This window comes from Fusarium graminearum, chromosome 1 (assembly GCF_000240135.3).
Source record: "Fusarium graminearum PH-1 chromosome 1, whole genome shotgun sequence".
Lineage (NCBI taxonomy): Eukaryota > Fungi > Ascomycota > Sordariomycetes > Hypocreales > Nectriaceae > Fusarium > Fusarium graminearum.
This window is the reverse complement of record NC_026474.1, coordinates 5,945,470-5,966,706: the sequence shown is the minus strand read 5'-3', so window position 1 is coordinate 5,966,706 and position 21,237 is coordinate 5,945,470. Positions and strand designations below refer to the sequence as shown.

Genomic DNA, 21,237 nt, shown 5'->3' with positions numbered 1-21,237 from the left:
CGTCGCGAAGGAGCTGAGGACACCTATCCAGACAAAGATGAAGCCGTAGATTATACCAGCGCTACCACCGTTCGTGAGGCCGGGTGCGAAGTTCATAAGAGTTCCTTCCCAGGTTACGAGAACGGCGCAGCTAAAGCCTAGAATTGTCCATCCCCCAAAGTTTCTCTGCTGGTTGTTAGTGGTGGAGTTGATGGGCAGAGACTGATGTTTACCTTGAGGACTGACTTTTTACCCAGTATGTTTAATTGCGCGCTGTCCATGTGATCTTGGTCACTGAGTTGGGAAACATCTTCGACCATAGGCCGAGTATGCTTGCCGGAGCCCAATCCGTCGAGTTCGTATCGATTCGCCATCTTGGAGATGTCAGAATGACAGGTCGGAAGCGAAGGTCAAAAGACGAAGAGAAAAGGATACTCCGACAGTGAACAAGATGGAGACGTTCAGGCAAAGAAGGAGGGTTGGACAAATAATGAACAGCTGTTTAAGACAAAATGAAACCCGTCTTCACATGCAGTTGGTTGACCCTTACCTAAAATCCTGCGAACAGTAGCAATGTATCCCTGTACAACCCTGGTATGTACTGTGTTGCACGCATATTTTTACATGGGAAAAGACATCAACCAACAGTTGATGAAAGAGAGAAAAAATATTCATAAGACCACTTGCACACACTGAAACTTGCCATGGCGATCATATCCTTGTTCAAATGCAGGCCAAGTCCTCGTTTAAATCCCACATCGAAGCATTCCAAACGGGCCGCTGCAGACACCATTACTGTAATTGTTACTCTACAAATAACTCTAATTCCCTGTACCAGCAGAGGGATCGACAAGGGCTTCCTGGCTATTCTGCCGTGCCACATCCACGTCCCATGTCCCACCATATTTTGCCGTGCTCGGTCTTCCTGTCAACTCAAAGGCCTGCCCCCGAGATGAAGTTCCCCCGCTCTTGGTGTTGTTGCTTCTGCTCAATGCGCCGAAAATGTCTCCTGCTCCCATTTGCCCAGACTCCATACTCTTGAGAAATCGCCACCAGAAAGGGATGCAGGTTGTCATTATGCCGAGGCATTGTATGACTTGGTTGATGATTGTTGACATCCACATTTCGAATATGGGTGTTGGTGAGTTCAGTGTGCGCCTGTAGTAAACTATGTGAGATATCGTCGGGGGAATTGTTCTAAACCGTCAGTCAATGGGACAAATTACAGCCAGTCTTGCTTACACAATGCGTGATCCAAATACACCAATGACCATTAATTTTCTCCCTATGGGCATTTGTAGATGCACCAATATCCCAAGTGTGAGCGCGGTGATCAAAAGATCGGTGGTAATATTGATTGCGTCGGCGTAGATCCAGAAAGCTACCTGTACAGAATTAGAAGTGATCCACGAAGCTGAAAATACATACCATATTGATGCAACGTCCATTGAGATAATCCCAGGGATTCGACAACGAGCAGGCAAAGCTTCGAACCAACACTGCAGATATAGCCCAACCTCCAATGAGTATCTGAATTGGTAGGATCTTCTTGTTAGACAAAGGCGACATGGTCCAAATGGTTGATGTAGCGGAAAGCTTGGATAAACCCAAGGTGATAAAGAAGAGCACATCGGACCCAAGTTGGGCCTGTGAGGATTAGACACGCTCACAGTATTTTGTAAATACGACCGTACCTTTAATATTGAAGATACTTGGGAGGACGATACATCAAGCTTGCCTAGTCCATTAGAGCCCTGTGTATAAACCATCGTCGATTGAGCAATTGAGAAAATCTACAATATGTCAGTTAGTGTTGAGAGGTTCACTACATAACCAACCATTGATGTAAGTATCATTATCTCATCAGATGTAAAGAAAGTCGAGTATTTTAGCCTCTTGACAGCAGCTAGTCGCGTAAGAAGGCGAATAAAGACGGAGAAAACAGTGACCACCATCAGAATCATGGATACCGCCCGTACGACGGGAGACTTGTTGAAAGGAGTCTCATGTTCGCGCGTGAATAGCATCTCGACGTGAAGTGAGTTCCAAGACAAGAATTGCGAAAAGGACGTCACGGACCAAGCCACAGAATGGGAAGGTCTGCATTGTTATGGCTTCTAAGACTACTGCAAGGTACAGACAAGATTTCCTTCAATGACTGAACCACGGCCCCGGTATGTCTGACTGTAGGATATCACTCTCTGTACTTCTTGTTAGGAACCAATATCAAGGTGCAAGTCAAATTACAAGGCATACAACACGCAATTTCTGCATTTGAGTGTTGGTTGCACAGCAGATGCGATGGGATAAAGCCTGTAATTTTAGGACATGATTGCACTGTTGGTTCGACAATCACGTCGCAGGTGATAATGGACGTAAGCTATCATCACTCCATTGAGTTCCTACCTCCGGATGACATGCGGCAGGATCCCATCCTTGATAATTCTCGCATAAAGGAAGCATGATTGGAGAGCGTGTTAAAGATTAAAACATGCAAATGACATCCATGTCGAACCTCTTGTCTCATGATCTCTGTCAGATCATCCATGTCTGAGCCAATATGGGTAAATCCTCCTCATGGGCCGGAATTAACATCCGTCGGGCATATTTTGTCGATGCGGGTGTAAAAGTATCCCTGGCAGTTGAAGGAAGTCTTGTCAACCGTTGTGCAGATCTTGGCTTTGCTGGGCATGTCACCGGGTGACATGGTTAGTGATCCCCGGTTCGGTTGCACCATTCATTTCATGTGCCTTCCAGGGGCTGATCACTGACTCTTTCCTCCTCACACGAGTTTATGAACAACTTGCTTTTTATTCCATTGAGTTCGGAACCAGTGTAATAAATAGTATCATGTTTCGTTACATTCATGCTTCCATTATCTCTATCAATAAATCACCATTAAACGCATCCACTGACTCCATTCATTGCCAATGCCACTACCGAGAATCCTTATCGTTATGTTCATTGATCGATTCGATTAAGCTACATGGTATTGCATATGTGGCGCAAGTCTGCAGCAACGTATCTCATTCATGGAATCAGAGTCAACGTAAATTTGTGTGCTGTCTGTCAATCATCACAAAGAGTCAACATGGCCAAGGGTTGGTGCAGCGTTACATGTGAAGAATGAAGCGATCCAATGAGGCTTCGCGAACAGGGTTGCAATGTTCAGAGCCAACAGCAACGTACATCCCTTACTCAGGATCAGATCATTGCCCACGGAATGGCTACCCCTCGGTGAAAGGAATTGATCGAGGCAGACTTATTGGTCTTATCTGTCCGCAGATTTCAGTAGTGATTACTGTTAACTTCATTGGCCATATTATTGGATTTCTCGTGGTTGCTAAACTGCTATTTCTTTCTGATCAAACTGGTCCCCATTAGATTTTCCACCGTCTCAATTTGTGTATTCCCTTTCACTTATCATTCCAACAAGAGCGACATGTGGCTGTGGGAAGTACGAAGATATCTCATACCTTCTTCACAATGATAACCGCGATGGCATATTTATCTGCCAGGCTTGATAAATTAAGTATGCCCCCGTCATCTTCAGCTGCCGCTCGCAGCTTTCTCATCAAAATCTTAACAATATCGTCTTCCGTTCCAATTATCTCAGGGTTGGCTTTTTGCCAGCGATTGACTGTCCCGAAACTATTGACGAGTTTCTCAAACCTTTGGAGTTTCTCGTCTAGTGAGTCATCACCGGGGTTGTTATCCATCAGATAGGGTTTGGGGAAATACCCATCCTTCGCAGTGAGCTCGTGGCGGGAAGATGATCCGCGGTCATACAGTGAAGCAGTAGTTGGATCATCCCAAGGCATGAGGAGGTCGACGTATCCATCATTGGTAATTTGACTGCCTGCTGAGCTGTATGGTCGCAGCACATTTTCTTTAAAGTCTTCAAGGAGAGTCTGTACTTTGTCTCCGCCCGATAGATCTATCAACGTTAGCTGGGGAGCTGAAGGTCGAGTCTCTGTGCCTCTGTGCATACCGGACTGCCTAAAAGCTGTCCATAGGGCAACAGTGCCACCCGGTTTCAACAGCTTGGCAGCTGCATTCCAAAACTTTGGCATGTCAAACCAATGAGCCTAAGTTTTGTGTCAGTCACATACATCTTGAGTCAAGGAGCTTGACAGGTATATACCGCAGTGGCCGCCGTTATGAGATCAACGGAAGAATGCTCAGGACCATCGATCTTGTCAAGTTCTTCAGCACCGCTCACTTTGTACTCGATCTGAGCACCGGCTTTAGATATGCCTCCCATCTGTTGAGCCTTTTCGATCATACTGAGGCCCGGATCAGCGCCGTAAGCTACATCAAAGTGCGGCGCCAGCATTCGAGTCGCGGGACCTGGACCACATCCGACATCCAGCAAGACTCCATTGCGGCCGCCACTTGAATTGTGCTGTTTCAAAACGAACTCAATCAATGCCTCTGAGTATCCGAGTCGACCTTCGGCATAGTTTGATGCTTGTTGGGACGAATAATTTCGAAAGACGACATCCCGGGGCTGGTCTTCTGATTGTGCCACTAGAGCTGCCATTGTGAGCTTCCGATATGTTTGATTTATTGCTTTTTATCAAACGTATTCGTAGTGATGTTGTGAATATTTGTATGTTTATGCCAGAAACATCGGGATATAAATAAACGACCGGTCCGGGTTGGTGACGTGGCTACGGACTACAGATTTCGGCCTACGGAGTCGGAGTACTATGTATGTTTGTAGATCTAGTTGTATTCGGCCAAGGGCTTACTTTTGAAGGTCGTTAGACTGCTCTAAAGCGGTTAGCGAACGAGGCTGCTCGAGGCAATATTAACTTTCACTGGTTGATAAGGTATTCGTAAGCGAATAGCTCATATACGAACAAATCTAAGAGACATATACTTCCTGTCCTAGGTGTTGCGAAACGAACATAAGAAATTATATAAGATTAAATTTACTTGATATAGACGTTGTAAAATCTACTTATAAGCCGAGAGATAGCTTTGCTCTGTCCATATGTATTTATTGAAGGCGCATCACACGGGAACGTTCATGGAATGGATTACTAGCGGAACAGGACATGTTTAAATGGTTGTATTATGAAAAGTAATGACGACTCAACCCTTGTTCGGTATAAATATCAACAAACCGATCAAGGTGCTTCAAAAACTCCGGGAGGGCTTCTTGCATAGCCAGGTATATGGGATCCATGATCGCCGGGTAGCTCAGCCTTAGGCTCTGATACCGGTAGCTGTTCTGCCGGAACCTCATATATGCCTTGGTCCCTTTTCTTCTTCGAAATCTGTTTCCATAGGAGCCATCCGACGCAACCAAAAATCAATAGACCTCCAATCGTTCCACCAACCGCTGCACCTGCCGTCTCACCCTTTGATAGCCCAGATTTCGGCGTTGCGCCTGTATCTTCTTCCGCGATCGTGGTTGATGTTGCTGCTGTTTTTGCTGTTGTTGAGGGTTCACTTTGAGTAGTCGATTCAGCGATGGACTGTGTTGTGGCTCTTGTAATGGACAGGACCTTTGATATCGTCGTGGTCGTTTCGGGTTCTGGGGCGCTGACGTTGAAAAATAGGGATTGAGCCAGAACACCGGATCTGCTTATCCACAATGCGAAGGTATAGACGGAGTCCTCCTCGTTTTTCGACAACCCTCCGACATTATACTCGACTTCCCACTCAGTACGACTGGCTATATTGGTATATATGTCAGTGATTAGTACAAGAATGGAGATAAGGGACTTCCTACCATCCAGCAACATCCATTCTGCCCCTTGAGTACTTGTGTCCTTAAGCTGAACCAACCAGAGTTCTGTGTTCGGGATATCAGATTTCCAGCTTATCTGTATTTCATCCCCAATAATATATCGTACGTTATTCGCATAATCCCAATCGTGTTCCCGCGTTGGTTCGATCTCAGGAGGACGAACAAATTCGGCATCACAATATGCCAAGCATGGGAAAAGGGTAAGGGCAAGGCCCAAACACGACAGAATTGGCAGCATTATGACGGAGCAAACATCAAGGGACGACACTTAACAGAACCCGATACTGTTGGTCTTAACCCTACCGGTTGAGGGACTGTCGACGCGTCCGTTTGAATGCGAGCTATTGACGTGACAAGAAGAAAGTTGGCCAATCTGATTAACGTGGGGTCAGGTTTCATATATGGTGACCATAGCCTGGGAGACCAGGTTGCACACAGGATACTCTTGGCACAGTCTCGCATGGCCTCTCGTGGCTGTAGTCCAGAAGGAGTTTAGTTGTACGATATGCTTCAGACTGGGGCCAATGCACTCACTAGGATCAAGTGATGATCTGACTCAGAGACCAACCACTGAACATAAATTCACAACACCAAATCCACTTCCTGTTGTGAGAACGATCCATTGCTTTGAAGTAGCGACACAATTCCGACTTTTATTTTGAAGCAGCTACTACGTATTTAACTGTTTATTCTGAGCCTTTCTCAAACGTTATCTTTCCTTTGAGCTTGATAGATGTGCCAATTTGTCTTGCTGCATATAGAAGTGGGACTGGAGAGGCGCAACAACACAACAACCAACAGAAGGTGGTATTGGGCAGTGAATCGACCAGGGGGTTACACGTCCTTTAATCTGCGTTATCCCAGATTTGCAGGGCAATTTTTTGAGGGCTGAAAAACTAGAAGCGCCAAAATTGCAATGAAAACATTGAAAGGGGGGTGTTGAGGACGATTGAGGCATCATATAAAGAGATGTTACCACAGAGGGATGTTGAGAGATTGTTAAAGGAATATGCTATGCTGATTGTTGTTTCCAAAATGTTTCACAATGACTTTGATATAATAAAGGGACAAAAGGATATTTTGCCTGTTGAAAAATTGATTGGAGAATCTTATTCGTTAGTAGGCAACTTTGTTTTCTATCCGGGGTCTATATTTCTAATCATTATTTAAGATACATCTTATCAGATTCAGTAGTAGTAAAAGAAAAGAGACCATCATATACCCTACACTCATTGTTATAATCAATACCAGTTTCACCCCTGGAGTGATGACACCAGAGGTTTCCTAGTCACACGTGGCAAGACACTGCCTAGAAACAAACTATAGTACTCTGTATATGACGTTAGATTAGACTTTGGACTGTTCAACTATCGATATCTGGTTTGGAACCGGAAAATCGGAATCTATCGCGGGCTCTCGGCTGAGTGAAAAGTCCGTGGACCAAATAGAGAGAGGTTTGTTTTTCGGTTTGACGACACTTACCTACCCAATGACAGGTTGACTCGTCAATGGAAATGTAAATAGACAGTGTCACGTGGCTGGTGGTCTGTTTGAGACGCTAGGGCTGCCATTGTGAGAAAAAGTAGAATTTCCAATTGTCTGGTTTATTCCCATCAACTGTATTTATCTACTTCATGTGTATATTTATAGTTGATACAAAGATAATTGGAAAATAAATGAAATGCCGGTCCGGGTTGATGATGTGGTCCCGCACTACGGATTTCGGCCTACAGAGTCAGACTTCCGTACGAATTCGAATACAATGATGTGCCTCATTCTAGAACAATAGTAAACTGCATATACAAAGTCTAGAAAAAGTTTGAAAATGGAAGCATAACGTGCATCTGTTTATCGTGTAAGCCTCAAAAGAATGTTCTGCATATGTTAAGGGACTCACCACTGTTGTGCCGATGCTTTCACTATCTCCCTGCTCCTCTTCCCGCGCCTTTCGTTCCTCCATTTCTCGTTCTTTGCGAGCCTTGATCTCTGCTTCGACATTCTTCTCATGCTCATCTCTTTTGACGACATCAGGAAATGTGGCTTGCTGACTGACGTCTCGCAACAAATAGTCGTTGACATCACCTCGGCCATGATGTTTGACAAGATCCAGTCGAAAGATACAATCTTCAACCAGAATGTCCTTTTCGACATTCTGGGAACCCTTGATGACCTTGAGAGTTTCTTCTAGAGCGGGTTGCCAGCTATCTTGTGCCTGGGACACGTCGCTCATCATTAGAGTATTTGGAAGAGGTTCGACCTGGTCGGAAAGGCTTTCGACTGGTTCAAAGCGAGGCCAAGGTAATCTCATGTAGAGTATCGAGCTCTTTGCTTCGGGGGGAGGACCAATTCGACGTCGCCCAAAAGCATCTTCAGTGAAATCTCGATAGCCACAGTATTGATCCTGATAACACCATGCGAGCTGGATTTGATCTCCTTCTGCAATGTTCACCTTGCTACCCGGAGAAGCTCCTCTTTTCAAAACCCGCCAAATATGTACATCCTTGGCATCGGACATGGCGGGCAAAAAGACGCCCTGTTGATTGCGGAATACAACAAGTGAAGAAACCATAGAAACGGATGTGGACACTGATGGGGTGTTATTTGCTGAGTTTCCAGTCTGTAGATTGTCAGAAATTTGGATATCTTAGTCATGAGTTTTGTAGCCTTACAATTTCCGGAACTGACTTGTTTCCCGGTGATACCGTTTGAATAATTACTCGTGACTCGTGGCATAGAGCATCATCATACGGCGATGTTATACTCCAAACTGTGCTTTTATACTCGGCGTCGTACTTGGTGCCATACAAATTATCACCAACCTTGTTAGCGGCATAGCCGTAGATCGCCGGAGCACGGTAACTAAAATGTGTCAGTGATTGAAATCCTTAATACTGATTGTGCACATACCTTCCGGGGCTGAACAAGAATTCTGGTTTGCCATTCGGCATCGCGATGGCACCCCAGTGTACACCAGGATGGACAAGCTCCATAGCCATTGGCATCGCTGCTGTCATCGGTCGGTGGCCGAAATAGTAATTCGGCGGAAAGGCAAAATCTTCTTCGTCTGAGCCACTTTTATACGAAAGACACAGATTGTGATTTGGTGACATAAGCCTAAGTCGAATCTTCTTGACAAGTTTGTCTGAGAACTCGATGTACTTGCTTGAAGTTGGAACAGCTTGTTCGAACCATGATCTTACATGCTCCAAACCGCTCAGTCCAGAGATCATGTCGGACATCAAGATCAGGCCATCCCGCTATTTACGTCAGAAAAGGGCAGCCGATGAACTTGAGACAAGTACTTACATTGATGATACGCCAGTTATTGTAGTTCCCCACTGTTGGAATCCAAGACAGTGGGTTAGAAGCAAGTAGAGTGTCACCACCCATGGCTTCGAAAGCATGCGATTCATACTTGTCTGAAGTGGCCTGGGACTGAGAATTTGCAGACCCAGATTCTTGTGTATGGCTGATTGATGCTGATGCTTCGGGAGATGCAACAGAAAGTCCGACAGAGGTCTTCATAGACTGTTTTTGTTCTTGCTCTGAGGTCTTTTCTGTATCCGTCATGATTGATTGTGTTTGGAGACGGCCACCAATGGTCAGAGACGTGCAGAATAGGTATCCATAATCCTGGCGAAGTTGGCGTAGGTCTTTGATGTTCTTAGTAGCTTCGACCTTCTGAATAGCTTTCATAAGACCGTCTGTTGGTTCTAAGCATTCGTCAAGGCTCAAGTCGACCCGAGGGAACTATGAAGGTTAGGTACAAATGTAGACAGTGTTGATAATGTACATACCAAGTACTTTGCAATCATGGTCTTGTGATATGTATCAGAGGTGTTTGAAGTGGACGAACTGTGCATGCTGTCTTGTGAATAGCTCACACTTGCAGAAATTGGACCATAACTCCCTCCCAAGGATGCAGATGTAGAAGAGGCGCTGAAGTCGTTGGTTGCCATACTTGTCTGAAACTCATGAGAGCTGACTACGACGTCAATTCGGGAGTTATCGTTGACACTGAAGTCAGGAAGAACCCTCTTGGGCTTCTCGCCTTTCGCATGGGTATTGACTGCCTTTGATACTGGTAGCTTGGAACCTTGTACTGACGCCTGTGAAACTGCAGTAGATGATTGAGTCTTTGATCCTGCTGCGGAAGACGGTTGCTGGACAGATCCTGGTTTAACTGAGACGTGAGCATCTTTGTTGCCAACTTTGGTTGAGGATCCGACACCATTGGCAGGGACAACCTGCTTTGAGTTACCTTGAGTCGACGGCTTTGGAGATGAGCTTGCTGAAGATGCAGTTGAGCTTGCAGGAGTTAAAGTTCCTGGAGACGATGACCTAGTACTAGATGCAGATGCGCTTTTGTTGGAAGGGTCGCTATCAGCCGCCGAGGCTTCCGCGAGGGGATTCAAAGGACTCGCTGGTGGTTGGATCTTCTTGAGTTGAAAGGCTGTAGAAGTTTGATATGATGACCGGCCATAGATGATAGGTATGACTTACCAGCCTTTGGAGCACGGACGATTTGTTTCATCGGCCCGTTGATACACCAACCATACATAGCACCACAATTCTCGAGTACCTCTACCCACTGCGCTTCGCCTAGGGTATAGGCTTCATGCGACCTAGGCTTATAAGTGGATGATAAAGCTCCAAGAATAATGAACTTACCGCGAGAATGTATCCAATCCTGCCGTAGCAGTATATCCATCAGCTGGCTGCCAAGGTCTGTCCGTGTCAGTGAAAGTAGCTGCTTTGTCGGTAGGCGAACCAAGAAACGTATCCCTCCATGGAAACCCTTCTGGGTGTCCGCCTCTACATGCGACAGCAACAAGCCATGATTGTGGAGGCCGTTTCTGTTCTAAGCCGCGACCCAGGAATTGTCCATCGACGAGACGGATGGGCGACAACGCGCCTCACTACGTCATTGAGTCGATTCATGACCCAGGCTACAGGTCACGATACCAGCATGGCAGCCGCAAAGGTTCACCACAAAGCAGCAGTGGAGAAACCTCTAACATAGCCAGAGTTCAGTTTCGATGCCTTGATACCAGCGGACCTTTGGAAGAAATGGCTGCCAGTGTCCAAATCTGTCTCCGCTTCAGCGCATGACGAACTGGATGAGAAACCCGAGGAACGTCCTTTTTCGGGTGTAAGCCCGCCACCGTCTGACGATTCAAACTGGGGTAGTTCTTCCCAAGCCAGAAAATCAGGAAACAGAAAGGTAACGCTTTGAATTCCTTATCGCATCAGTATTGGATATCTCGGCTAATGTAGTGCAGGGTGACAATCATGCTGCTGTTTTGCAACGAAGAGTCGATGATCTCGCAAGTGATCTGCAACGCAAAACTAAAGAACACACCGACCTGGTCGACAAACTCAAATCAGACCATCAGGGACAAATCGAGAGCAAGGCGGCAGAACATGCAATGACGCTCCAGAACGCGCTTGATAAGCTCACAGCAGACAACAATGCAGAGTTGTCCAATTTGAGGAAGACACACAGTGAAGAAACAGCAGCTCTGAACCATCGGCTAAGTGGCTATAAGGATCTGGAAGAAGGGGGAAAGAGCGAAATCGATAAGACGGTCAAACGTTTAACGAAAGAGAAAGAAGACGCTATGAGTGCTGTGAACCATGAGCTTGAGACTTTGAAGAAGGACTTCAAATCTCTGGAGGAAGAAACCAAAGTTAAGAACGCCGAAATCATTAAAGTTCAAAAGGAAAAGCAAGACGAACTGAGTGCACTCCGGAAGGACAAGGATGCCACCTATAAGGCTTTGGAAGACTTGTATAAGTCTCTTAAGGAAAGTCCCGGAACATTGACGAAGGATAATGCTGCCTTAACGACACAGAACGGCTCTTTGACTACGAAACTGCAAGATAAGAACTCTGCGTATACCAGTTTAACGAGGGAGCGTGACGCCTTGAAGACAGAGAACGAGGCCACAGCCGTGAAGTATACCGCTTTGATGACCAAGTGGAACGACCTGGATGGGATTAATGACACTCTGAAAACAAAGATGCGATGGGCAGGATTGACAGAGAAGAACAGACAGGATAACTGTCTGTCCAATGGGTACAGTGGCTGGTGTGTGATGATTATGATGCCACACAGCTGGATCGCATTAAATGCAAACAAAGGTAAGAAGTACACCCTCCATTTGGCCTCCCAATTCTAATGCATCGGCATTTTACAGATTCCCATGAAATGGCCCACACCTGGAGTTTCAATATGCGAAACCCTGATGAAATATTCCGGCTTCAGAAAGCTGATGACGACCCCAATACGCCTTGGACTATCACCAGTACAGAGTGTGGCAGTAAGTCAACACAAAAAATGTTTTAGAATATTAGCTGACTTCGAGCAACAGAGGCCCTTGCATTTGATACCAGCCAGATTGGGATTGATATCCGTATGAGAAAGCTTGACCAAGTCCGTGATCGTTCTGCCCAGTGGTATATTGGTCGTGGAGCAGAAGGGCAACACACATGGGTGTAAGTTAAGGACTGGGAAACTTTTGACGTAAACAATGGAAGCTGATGATAACGACAGATTTAAAAACGCTCAATGTGGCACATGTATCAAACTGAAAAAGGGCTGGTCTGAAGATGGGTATGTAAAGTCTTTAGGAATTTACACCAGAAAGCCAATGCTAACCATGTACTAGTCGAGCAGCTGAACAACACCCATATTGCAACGAAGGCGATTCAAACTTTGCTATTATTCCTCTTGGTCTGAAACCAAAACCAGAGTGGTAAATTTAGTTATTCAGATAGTCATTCTTTTGATGCATTGAGGTTTTAATCGCGATGGCTTCAGTTTGGGAATTTGAGGAGATCGAGGAGGTTTAGATAATCTTATAAATACAAAAAAAGGTGTAAAACAAAACTACTCAACGCAACAAATTAATTCTTGCATGTCTGGAAATTAAATGGCTCGCCTCTATTGAGTATGATTATCTTCTCAATGAAGAACAAAAATAAAGCTTGTTTGAAATGAGAAGTCTGAACTGAATCCGCATTTGTCTTGACAACTCTGTGAACTCACATGGGATTTTATCCGTTGTGAAGACCTTAGAGGCTGAGTGGTATAATTTGCATCCTGCAACCAGAGATACGCCTCGCGGGTAGCTGTTATGATGGCGGGCAGATTTTGCTGGGTCAAGGTGCAAAGACGTTGCCCAACCACGTTCAGACGTTGATTTAGACTCTAGACATTTGGTAAGTTTATTGAACTATCGGTATCAGATCCATAGTGAAAACATGATTTCGTTACGAATATTTGACCAACACTCGGGGGGTTTTGTGGAAAGTCCGCGGAGTAAATAGAGTTTCGTTTTCGTTTTGAAGATACTCGCTTGTCCAATGACAGGTTGACTCGTCAGTGGAAATAGATCAAGGACCAGGCTTGTTTGACAATGAATCTCGCTTCGATGCCTCGGCAAATGTGGATTAATGTTACGCTCGCTGGCAACATTTTGGTGATGCCAAAGTATAGTTTGTGGAGCTATCAACGCTGGCGTAACCTTTCGTGACGAATGCCCAGCAGAATGATCAACCGCCGCGTTTTAACGGCCGTATGGGCGATGATCATTCGTTAAGACCCATTTATCATATCAAAATTATCTGTCCTGTAACCCGTCTATCCGAAAATCGGGCATCGGTAATGTCCGTATGCCGCTGAAAACCACGTCCAAATAAATAGGAGAGCGACCTCTCACGCGGTCGACACATGCATATCTATCTTCGCACACTCTTTGCACTCTCCTATTCTATCTCTTTCACACTAACTCAAACCAAACATATCACAAAATGGACAAGTCGAAACACACGGTGATAATTGCAGGTGGAGGCATAGCCGGCCTTACCCTCGCCAATATGTTGGAAAAGGCCGATATCGACTATGTTTTGCTCGAATCATACGAAAAGATTGCACCGCAGGTCGGCGCAAGTATCGGTCTCCAATCGAACGGACTTCGAATCATTGATCAACTCGGATGCGCGGATACGCTGTTGGCGCTGGTTGATAACCCTCTGCACAATTCATGGATACGAAATTCCGACGGCTCCATTATTAAACATTATCACGATTGCCATAATTTACTGGAATCAAGGTACGTTAGACGTGAACTAAGAAAAGCGCAATCTCCTAATTCCAGACAGGCATGGCTATCCAACTGTCTTTATTGACAGACAATCTCTCTTGGAAATTCTGTACGACAACCTTAAGTCCAAAGACTCAGTACACCCTGGTCAAGCTGTTAAGACTGTCATGGAACTGGATAATGGAGTCCAAGTGACAACAGACAAGGGCAAGGTTTTCAAAGGAGACATTCTTGTCGGAGCCGACGGTATTTACAGTACTGTTCGAAAAGAAATGTGGCGCATAGGCAACCAGGCATCTCCTGGTTACTTTCCTGACAACGAGTGGTCAAAGGTACCCTGCTATTACAAGTGCATTTTTGGCATCTCAAAGCCCATCGAAGAACTTATCAAAGGAACTCACTATGTTTACAATGATAAGTTCTCATACCTGGTAATGGTTGGACCTGGTGGAAAGTGGTACTGGTTCTTGTTTGCCAGGTTGCCAGCTCCTCTTTATGGCGATGACATTCCCAGATACACGAAAGAGGATGAGGCGAAGCTCGCCCAGGAACATGCATCTGATCAGATCACTCCTGAAATTACTTTTGGTGATTTATACGAAGCCAGGACCAACTCGACACTGACGCCGCTCCATGAGTGGGTTTTCCAAAAGTGGCATTATAATCGAATTATCACCATTGGCGATGCAGCTCACAAGGTATTGTCTTCGCCCTTTTATTTATTTCCAAATACTAACTGAAACCTAGCTTGAGCCGTTGACTGGTCATGGAGGTAACAGTGCGATCGAGACCGCTGCGTCTGTTATGAACCACATTCTTTCAGGGTGTCCTAACTGGAGTGACTCTGAAATCAAATCTGCATTCAGTGCTGTACAGAATGAGCGCTTCGACAGAGTACAGTGGCTTGTTGATGATGCCCACAAGACTCAAGAAATGAATGCTCTGGCGTCACCTTTCCTGGCATTCATTGCCCCAAAGCTGGCAGGTCTGTTAAACACAGACACTGCTATGCGCCTCAACGGCCGCAAATTTTTAGATGGTACTCACGTGCACTCTCTCCCCATACCTGAGAAACCACACTCGGTACCATTCACAGATCAACTTCCTGCTAGACCCTTTTCTTCGACTGCCCTCTTAGGTCTTGGTGTGTTGAGTCAAGGTGCTCTCTTCCGACTGGCGAACCAGATTCTGCTTCCGCTGCAAACCCCAACAACGTTCATGGGCGAGGCTTTAGTAACTAACTACACAGGAGTGGCAACATTGGATCAGATTCTGGCAGCTCTGGGAGCTGCCTTTGGGGTCTTCATTCAGCCGGAAAACCGGTCAGCAAGACTGCAATGGATTGCTTTCACTCCTCTGTTGTTTTCAACAGCTCTTGACTGGACTTTAGAAAGTTACCGAGCCGGTTCAAGAGGTCTCCCCACCTCGTTGTTAGTCACCACAAAAGCCTCTTGATCTATGCAAATTGTTAACAAATCACTATAGTCCATCTGTCTTTGGCGCCATGTATCAGCTCAAGGGGATTGGGCGAATTGCCCCTTTGTATCACCTGCTATCTGTGTGTGAACAGACTGTAATAGACAGCATCTCTATGGTTACTGGCCGCGCCATTGATGTCGAAGTCGTCAAGGCGTCTATTCCGGGACTAGCACTTGGAGTCGTCGTCCCTACTGCCCTCATGATATGGCCATGGGAGAACAAGGTCACATGGCAGCAAATGGTTGCCTTGTGGCAACCGTTCCCAGTTTACGTTGGGTTGATCACTGCTGGTGTTTCAACTGTTCTACGTAAGGTGAAGAGCAGCTCAGCCACACATTCTAGCTCAAACGCAACGAAAGAAAGCGGGAACCTTACGAAGAAAAAGGACCCCGTTCGGTCATTGCTGAGATATATCTATGCTGGTGGAGCGGCGACTGCTACTGCAATTCATCTCTGGTCGCTCTACAAGATATGGTCTGACCCGGAACTTAGTGTCTCGGGTGTTTTTGGCACCATTGCATACTTGGTCTCTGGGAAGTCGAGCTCTGACCCAAACATCAGAATTACTGAGTTCTTACAGCGGGACTTGTTCCTCAATGGTGCTTCTGTTCTGGTGCATAGTCTCTATCGCACACTTTGTCTCAGACGTGTGGGGTACATTACGAACAGGGAAACTGTGGTTGCGTCTTTAGCAGTGTTGATTGCGCAGCCAATTGTTGGGCCGGCTGCAGCTCACATCGGCTTTCTCGGATGGAGAGAGGATATGTTTTACCGCGTCAATAAGAGCATTAAAGCTTGAGCATATAGCTATAGGCATTTTCAATTTGTATTATATTTGTCGAGGCTTTGTCTGTCGTATGTTGTGGTCAAAGTGTCATCTCCCAAGTCTTGTATCCGGAGCTAAACATACAGAAACTGACTAGTCGGCCAAGGCATAGATTGATAGGTAGATAAGAACTATCAATAGAGCTTCCTCATTCATCTTATAAACTACGCAATCGCGGTCAAAAAGTTCCTCATCCAATCAGACTGGGAATGCCCTCTGATCAGACCAAGAGATACCTACCAGAACCATGTTTCAAACCCCGCCCAAATGCCAAGCTTTGACAAAGTACCTCGCCTAGTGATTAACGACCTGCCGCAATGAGCAATGCCGATGCACAAGCGGCCCGTTAACGCCATATGCCACCCCGGACTCTATATAGCAGAGACACTATCGCACGGCATTGAGGGAAAATAGAGGAAGGTCCACTGGCTTTGTTATGCTTATTCTGTAGATCGTCTAACTGGAACTTGTGAAGGTCACATTGACAAGACATACGGTGACAGTGCCTCGATTGGTTGTTTATTGTTTCTCCTGCCACAATGGACTCGGCGATGACTTGACGCTCGGGCTCTTGCTTGTGCGCCTTCCTAACGTAGATATTCGGAGGAACAAGACGTCTTTCCATATATAATCGCTCCTATCTCATCATATCTCGAGTCTATCAAGTCAAGTTTCTCTAGCAACTTCGACTCATCTTGATCGCCAGTGTTACTCTCGTTACCATGCGTGCCACCCTCGCTCTTACCGCCCTTTTGGGCCTATCAAATGCCGCTGCCATTGAGCCTCGCCAATCTCGTGAGACCAAGCTCTACAAGATCGAGCTCGGACCTGATGACGTCCGCACTGTCACCGAAACGGAGAAGTGGGCATTGAGAGCTGTTCGTGACACCCTACCTCATACCGAGTATCACATCTAACTTTCACAGGAAGGCAAGCACTTCATCGACGTGACTAACCTCGACGAACCCGGTTTCAGTCTTCAGTTCCTCGCCAGTTTCCCTAGCGCTGTCGCTCAATCCTCTGCCGTCAAGGCTTTGTTGCCTAAGCTGAGCCAGGCTAACCTGCGCACTACTCTGACGACCTTCTCCAACTTTTACAACAGATACTATACATCTGCCTATGGTGAACAGTCTGCCGATTGGTTGTTCCAGCAGGTTGAGTCTATCATCTCTGCCAGTGGAGCCAAGGGCGTCAAGGTTGCCAAGTTCAAACACACTTGGCGTCAGCCCAGTATCATTGCTACTATCCCCGGAAAGAGCGATTCTACTATCGTTGTTGGTGCTCACCAAGACTCCGTCAACACTCGCAGCCCTTCTGCTGGCCGCGCTCCTGGCGCTGGTACGTTATCTCCCATACTTCGCATGATAACCACTAATTATCGTAGATGACGATGGATCTGGAACTGTTACTATCCTCGAGGCCTTCCGTGTCCTCTTGAGCGACTCTCGTGTTGCATCTGGTGAAGCACCCAACACTATCGAGTTCCACTGGTACTCTGGCGAGGAGGCCGGTCTTCTCGGTAGTGGTGCCGTATTCAACCAGTACAAGCGCGAAGGTCGTCCCGTCAAGGCCATGCTCAACCAAGATATGACTGGTTATGTCAAGCCTGGTACCAAGGCCGTTGCTGGTGTCATCACTGACAATGTCGATGCTGGTCTGAGCGCCTTCCTCAAGAAGGTCATCGCTGCTGTAAGTAAACTTAGATTGTTTGAATGATTTTTGACTAATGTGACGATAGTACTCTTCTCTTCCTGCTGTCGACTCCAAGTGTGGTTACGGTTGCTCCGATCACGCTTCTGCTACCCGAGCTGGTTACCCTGCAGCTCTCGCATTTGAGTCTACCTTTGAGGACAGCAGCCCTTACATCCACTCTGACAGGGACACCATTGACACTGTTAACTTCAGCCACATGCTCGAATTTTCCAAGATTGTCACTGGATTTGCCTATGAGCTTGGATTTGCTACAAACCTGTAGTCTACTTGATGCTAAACACGTATTCTTACTCTCGGGCTGGAAAGGCGCAGCAGTTGAGTGGGAATATCAGTTCAATTATAGTTTAGCACTCAAAGAATACGAATTATTTGAAACGCTGATCTTGAGCCAATGACATCTTTTATTCTTCAAAACTCCAACGTCCCTGTAACATGAATGGGTACACAAACTACTTGAGGTCACAAAATGTCGTCACTGGTGATTCCAAAGATCTGCTACCATTTTTAGAACACACCTTTGGTAATACTGTTCACCCGACAACTCCTTAGTGTACTTTACCGGCAGATGCGGATGTATTGTTCAACAAAATCTGTTGCAGTAGTCTCATTCAACACAGATCGGCATGCAGGGCAGCACTCGGTTGGACACCGATCACCAACTCTCCAGTGCCACACTCGGCACTTAAAAAATGTTGCTACTCATTGTCGTTCTTCTATGTCATACTGTCGGTCTGACGCCCAAACACTAACTGCTCTCAGTCAATGGGCTGAAGGCTCAGTCACCTTCCGCGGTCAATTATTAAGTCACCTATAGTTATACTCTGAGACATGCACTTTGGGTGTAACCGAACCTTGTTCTGGTGACAATTGCCGTGACATTCCAATGGGCACCCAAAACTCTGGGAATTGCAGAATAGATTCTAAGTTCTTCCCTTGTCGGTTGCCTCAAAGACAGGCCAAGTAAGGTTTTTTTCTTGCAATTGATCTGCCAAGATCACCGGCCATGGGTATCAAACACCCATGATTAGGCTCGTGATCCTTTTAAGCGCTTCAATCCCACTCGATTTCATCCGAGACGTGACTAGCATCCCATGATAAGCCACGCTCGGCACTTGAGGTTCAGCCCGTTGGGTGATTAGTCTTTGCGCTTATAATTTCCGCGGAGGGCGAGGCTCAACTCTTAAGAAATAGTTTATTCCTCTGACAGGCCTTTAAAGTTGATTACCAAACATTCCTTGTCTGAAGTTGGGCTCAAACAGCGTCATCCCGGCTTCGTAAGATGAATCGTTGACTTCAAACCCCTGTTTCGGCGCGGCGCAAACTAAACTAAAAGGATGCAAAACTCGAACATTACCAATGAAAAGGCCCAGATCCCAAACACGCCCGCAGTTTAATTGCATGGTTCCCCTTTGGAAATAGTAGCCTTTTTAAGGTTAGCAGTAACATCGGTTTGATATACCGAAACTTTGTTTATCTCCAACACATTTCTTCATTTATCTCTTCGATTAACGAGAGCAAGGTTAATAAATCTCCAGTTTTCCCCATTATCTCGTCCGAAGAGCATGCCATTCACTAACAACTCTTTACCGCGTCAATGCCCTTGACCACAATGTCTTCTTTGTCTAGCCCTACCGCCGCTAAACGCGAATCTCTACCCACTGCAGGCAGTGTTTTCTTTGTCTCTTCTAATGGCCGTGTTCTGAGGCTTCCTATTCCGAGCAGATCCTACCGCGATCCGCTCACTTGGTCATCAACCAAGCGATTTCTAGGGTTTTGTGCTTTGCAATGCCTTTCTGTTGCCGCGTCTTTTGCGTTGAATCTTCCCGGTTTGTTGGTCCGGGCAATTACAGAAGAGTTCAAGAACAAGGTACGGCGAGTGACGGCTATGTAGTTCCTCACTAATAGACCTGTAGGAAACTGGTCCGTTTACTGTAGAGTCACTGTCCTCAGCCATGACACTGTTCACAGGCCTTGGATTCCTCATCGGCATTCCGCTATCTACGGCGGTTGGTCGACGGCCAGTCATAGTTGTTGCAGCTGTCATAACATTCCTTTCAACAATGTGGGCTGGACACATCGAAGACTTTATCGAGTTGCTTCTTTGCGTTTGCTTGCAAGGACTGGCTGCTGGGTCAGCGACTGGCATCGTGCGTAACAATATATCGCTTCGGCATAAAAGCAGTCCTAATTTGTCATAGATTATTCTGATACTCATCGATGCGACTTTTATCCACGAGCGTCCTACTGTTTTATCTCTTTTCTGGTGTCTGGGAGCAGCTTCTATCAGATTATCAATCTTGGTGCTGCCGTATACCACGGACTTGAAAACTTCCTGGCGAGGCGTCTACCAAGTCTGGCTTGCTCCCTGCACTGTTGCTCTTCTACTGGTTCTTGTATTTGTTCCAGAGACCTTCTTTCTTCGGCCGCCTGTCGCACTCGATGGAAGAGTCCTGGTGCAGAGCGGCTCAGAGAAAGTAGAGATCTATGGAGGCTGGGACGAAGTTGAATCTCTTCGAAACGAGAAGCCTTTGCCTGATATCCCCTCCTCTTCGTCGTTTTGGTCTCACTTCAAAGTCACGAGGGCGCCTGGGACTAACTGGGAGTCTGCGGCGGCTACATATGGACAAATGCTCTTGTGTATTCTCAACCCTCTCACCTTTTGGGTTTCACTTCTCGCAGGGGCCATCCTCAGCGGTGTCATCTTCCTTAACCTTACTCAGTTCTCCGCTATTATGGAAGAGGGAGGCGTCAAGGATCCAAAGACAATCAACGCTTTTCTTTCTCTCTCAGGAATAATTGGTTCTCTATTAGCATTCCCAGCAATGGGGCCCCTGGCAACATGGTTCACTCGCTATCACAGCTTCCGTGCAGGAGGCATTCGTCATGCCGAAGTCTACTTGGTTCTATTCGCTGTTCCTGTCCTTACAGGAGTAACCAGCGTCCTGGTTAATGGTCTAATACTAATGCAAGGCTGGTCCTCAACCTGGATCTACATCACATCTGCTCTAAGCATTATCAGCTATCTAACTGGGAACGTCGCCTTTACTCTATGGATTACAGAGGCATTTCCCAAATGGGCCGCTGCGGCTTTGGCTGTGCAGCTGTTTACTAGCAATATGGTTGGGTTTGGAATTGGCAGTGGTATCGCTCCTTGGATCCTGGAGTTCCAGATCGTGGAGCCCACTGTTCTCATTTCTGTCCTTATAGGTGTCCTGGGTACCTTTGCTGTGCCCGCTGCATTTTGGGGGAAGACAGTTCGGCAGTATATACACGGACGGTGGAGTGATTCAGAAAGGACTGCTCTACGTCCCCAATAGAGAGTTGGTTGATACACATATATAGCTCATCTTTAGATTACTCCTAATGTGATC

At 46.3% G+C, this 21,237-nt stretch overlaps 9 protein-coding genes across 9 annotated transcripts; 4 read left to right on the top strand and 5 right to left on the bottom strand.

Moving 5' to 3' along the window:
• Positions 1-800: 800 nt before the first annotated feature.
• FGSG_01824 (uncharacterized protein) lies at positions 801-2,006 on the bottom strand (the record flags this gene model as incomplete). The annotated part of the gene is made up of 5 exons (XM_011319363.1): positions 801-1,137; positions 1,222-1,364; positions 1,408-1,626; positions 1,674-1,772; positions 1,818-2,006. 5 exons carry the CDS (start codon positions 2,004-2,006, stop codon positions 801-803), a joined length of 987 nt encoding a protein of 328 aa, XP_011317665.1.
• Positions 2,007-3,206: 1,200 nt separating this feature from the next.
• Positions 3,207-4,522, bottom strand: FGSG_01823 (uncharacterized protein; the record flags this gene model as incomplete). Its single annotated transcript, XM_011319362.1, has 4 exons — positions 3,207-3,254; positions 3,456-3,838; positions 3,971-4,067; positions 4,202-4,522. 4 exons carry the CDS (start codon positions 4,520-4,522, stop codon positions 3,207-3,209), a joined length of 849 nt encoding a protein of 282 aa, XP_011317664.1.
• A 592-nt stretch (positions 4,523-5,114) lies between these two features.
• FGSG_01822 (uncharacterized protein) lies at positions 5,115-5,978 on the bottom strand (the record flags this gene model as incomplete). The annotated part of the gene is made up of 2 exons (XM_011319361.1): positions 5,115-5,665; positions 5,723-5,978. The coding sequence occupies 2 exons, from the start codon at positions 5,976-5,978 to the stop codon at positions 5,115-5,117; spliced, it is 807 nt and encodes a 268-aa protein (XP_011317663.1).
• A 1,570-nt stretch (positions 5,979-7,548) lies between these two features.
• On the bottom strand, positions 7,549-7,973 carry FGSG_12015 (uncharacterized protein; the record flags this gene model as incomplete). Its single annotated transcript, XM_011319360.1, has 2 exons — positions 7,549-7,584; positions 7,638-7,973. The coding sequence occupies 2 exons, from the start codon at positions 7,971-7,973 to the stop codon at positions 7,549-7,551; spliced, it is 372 nt and encodes a 123-aa protein (XP_011317662.1).
• A 364-nt stretch (positions 7,974-8,337) lies between these two features.
• FGSG_12014 (uncharacterized protein) lies at positions 8,338-9,436 on the bottom strand (the record flags this gene model as incomplete). The annotated part of the gene is made up of 4 exons (XM_011319359.1): positions 8,338-8,344; positions 8,489-8,599; positions 8,648-8,997; positions 9,047-9,436. 4 exons carry the CDS (start codon positions 9,434-9,436, stop codon positions 8,338-8,340), a joined length of 858 nt encoding a protein of 285 aa, XP_011317661.1.
• Positions 9,437-11,361: 1,925 nt separating this feature from the next.
• On the top strand, positions 11,362-12,502 carry FGSG_01820 (uncharacterized protein; the record flags this gene model as incomplete). The annotated part of the gene is made up of 5 exons (XM_011319358.1): positions 11,362-11,884; positions 11,941-12,063; positions 12,115-12,238; positions 12,297-12,356; positions 12,412-12,502. The coding sequence occupies 5 exons, from the start codon at positions 11,362-11,364 to the stop codon at positions 12,500-12,502; spliced, it is 921 nt and encodes a 306-aa protein (XP_011317660.1).
• A 1,053-nt stretch (positions 12,503-13,555) lies between these two features.
• Positions 13,556-16,126, top strand: FGSG_01819 (uncharacterized protein; the record flags this gene model as incomplete). The annotated part of the gene is made up of 4 exons (XM_011319357.1): positions 13,556-13,857; positions 13,907-14,485; positions 14,628-15,278; positions 15,334-16,126. The coding sequence occupies 4 exons, from the start codon at positions 13,556-13,558 to the stop codon at positions 16,124-16,126; spliced, it is 2,325 nt and encodes a 774-aa protein (XP_011317659.1).
• A 749-nt stretch (positions 16,127-16,875) lies between these two features.
• On the top strand, positions 16,876-18,128 carry FGSG_01818 (uncharacterized protein; the record flags this gene model as incomplete). Its single annotated transcript, XM_011319356.1, has 4 exons — positions 16,876-17,015; positions 17,130-17,431; positions 17,538-17,842; positions 17,892-18,128. 4 exons carry the CDS (start codon positions 16,876-16,878, stop codon positions 18,126-18,128), a joined length of 984 nt encoding a protein of 327 aa, XP_011317658.1.
• A 1,347-nt stretch (positions 18,129-19,475) lies between these two features.
• Positions 19,476-21,183, top strand: FGSG_01817 (uncharacterized protein; the record flags this gene model as incomplete). The annotated part of the gene is made up of 3 exons (XM_011319355.1): positions 19,476-19,733; positions 19,780-20,013; positions 20,065-21,183. The coding sequence occupies 3 exons, from the start codon at positions 19,476-19,478 to the stop codon at positions 21,181-21,183; spliced, it is 1,611 nt and encodes a 536-aa protein (XP_011317657.1).
• Positions 21,184-21,237: the final 54 nt, after the last annotated feature.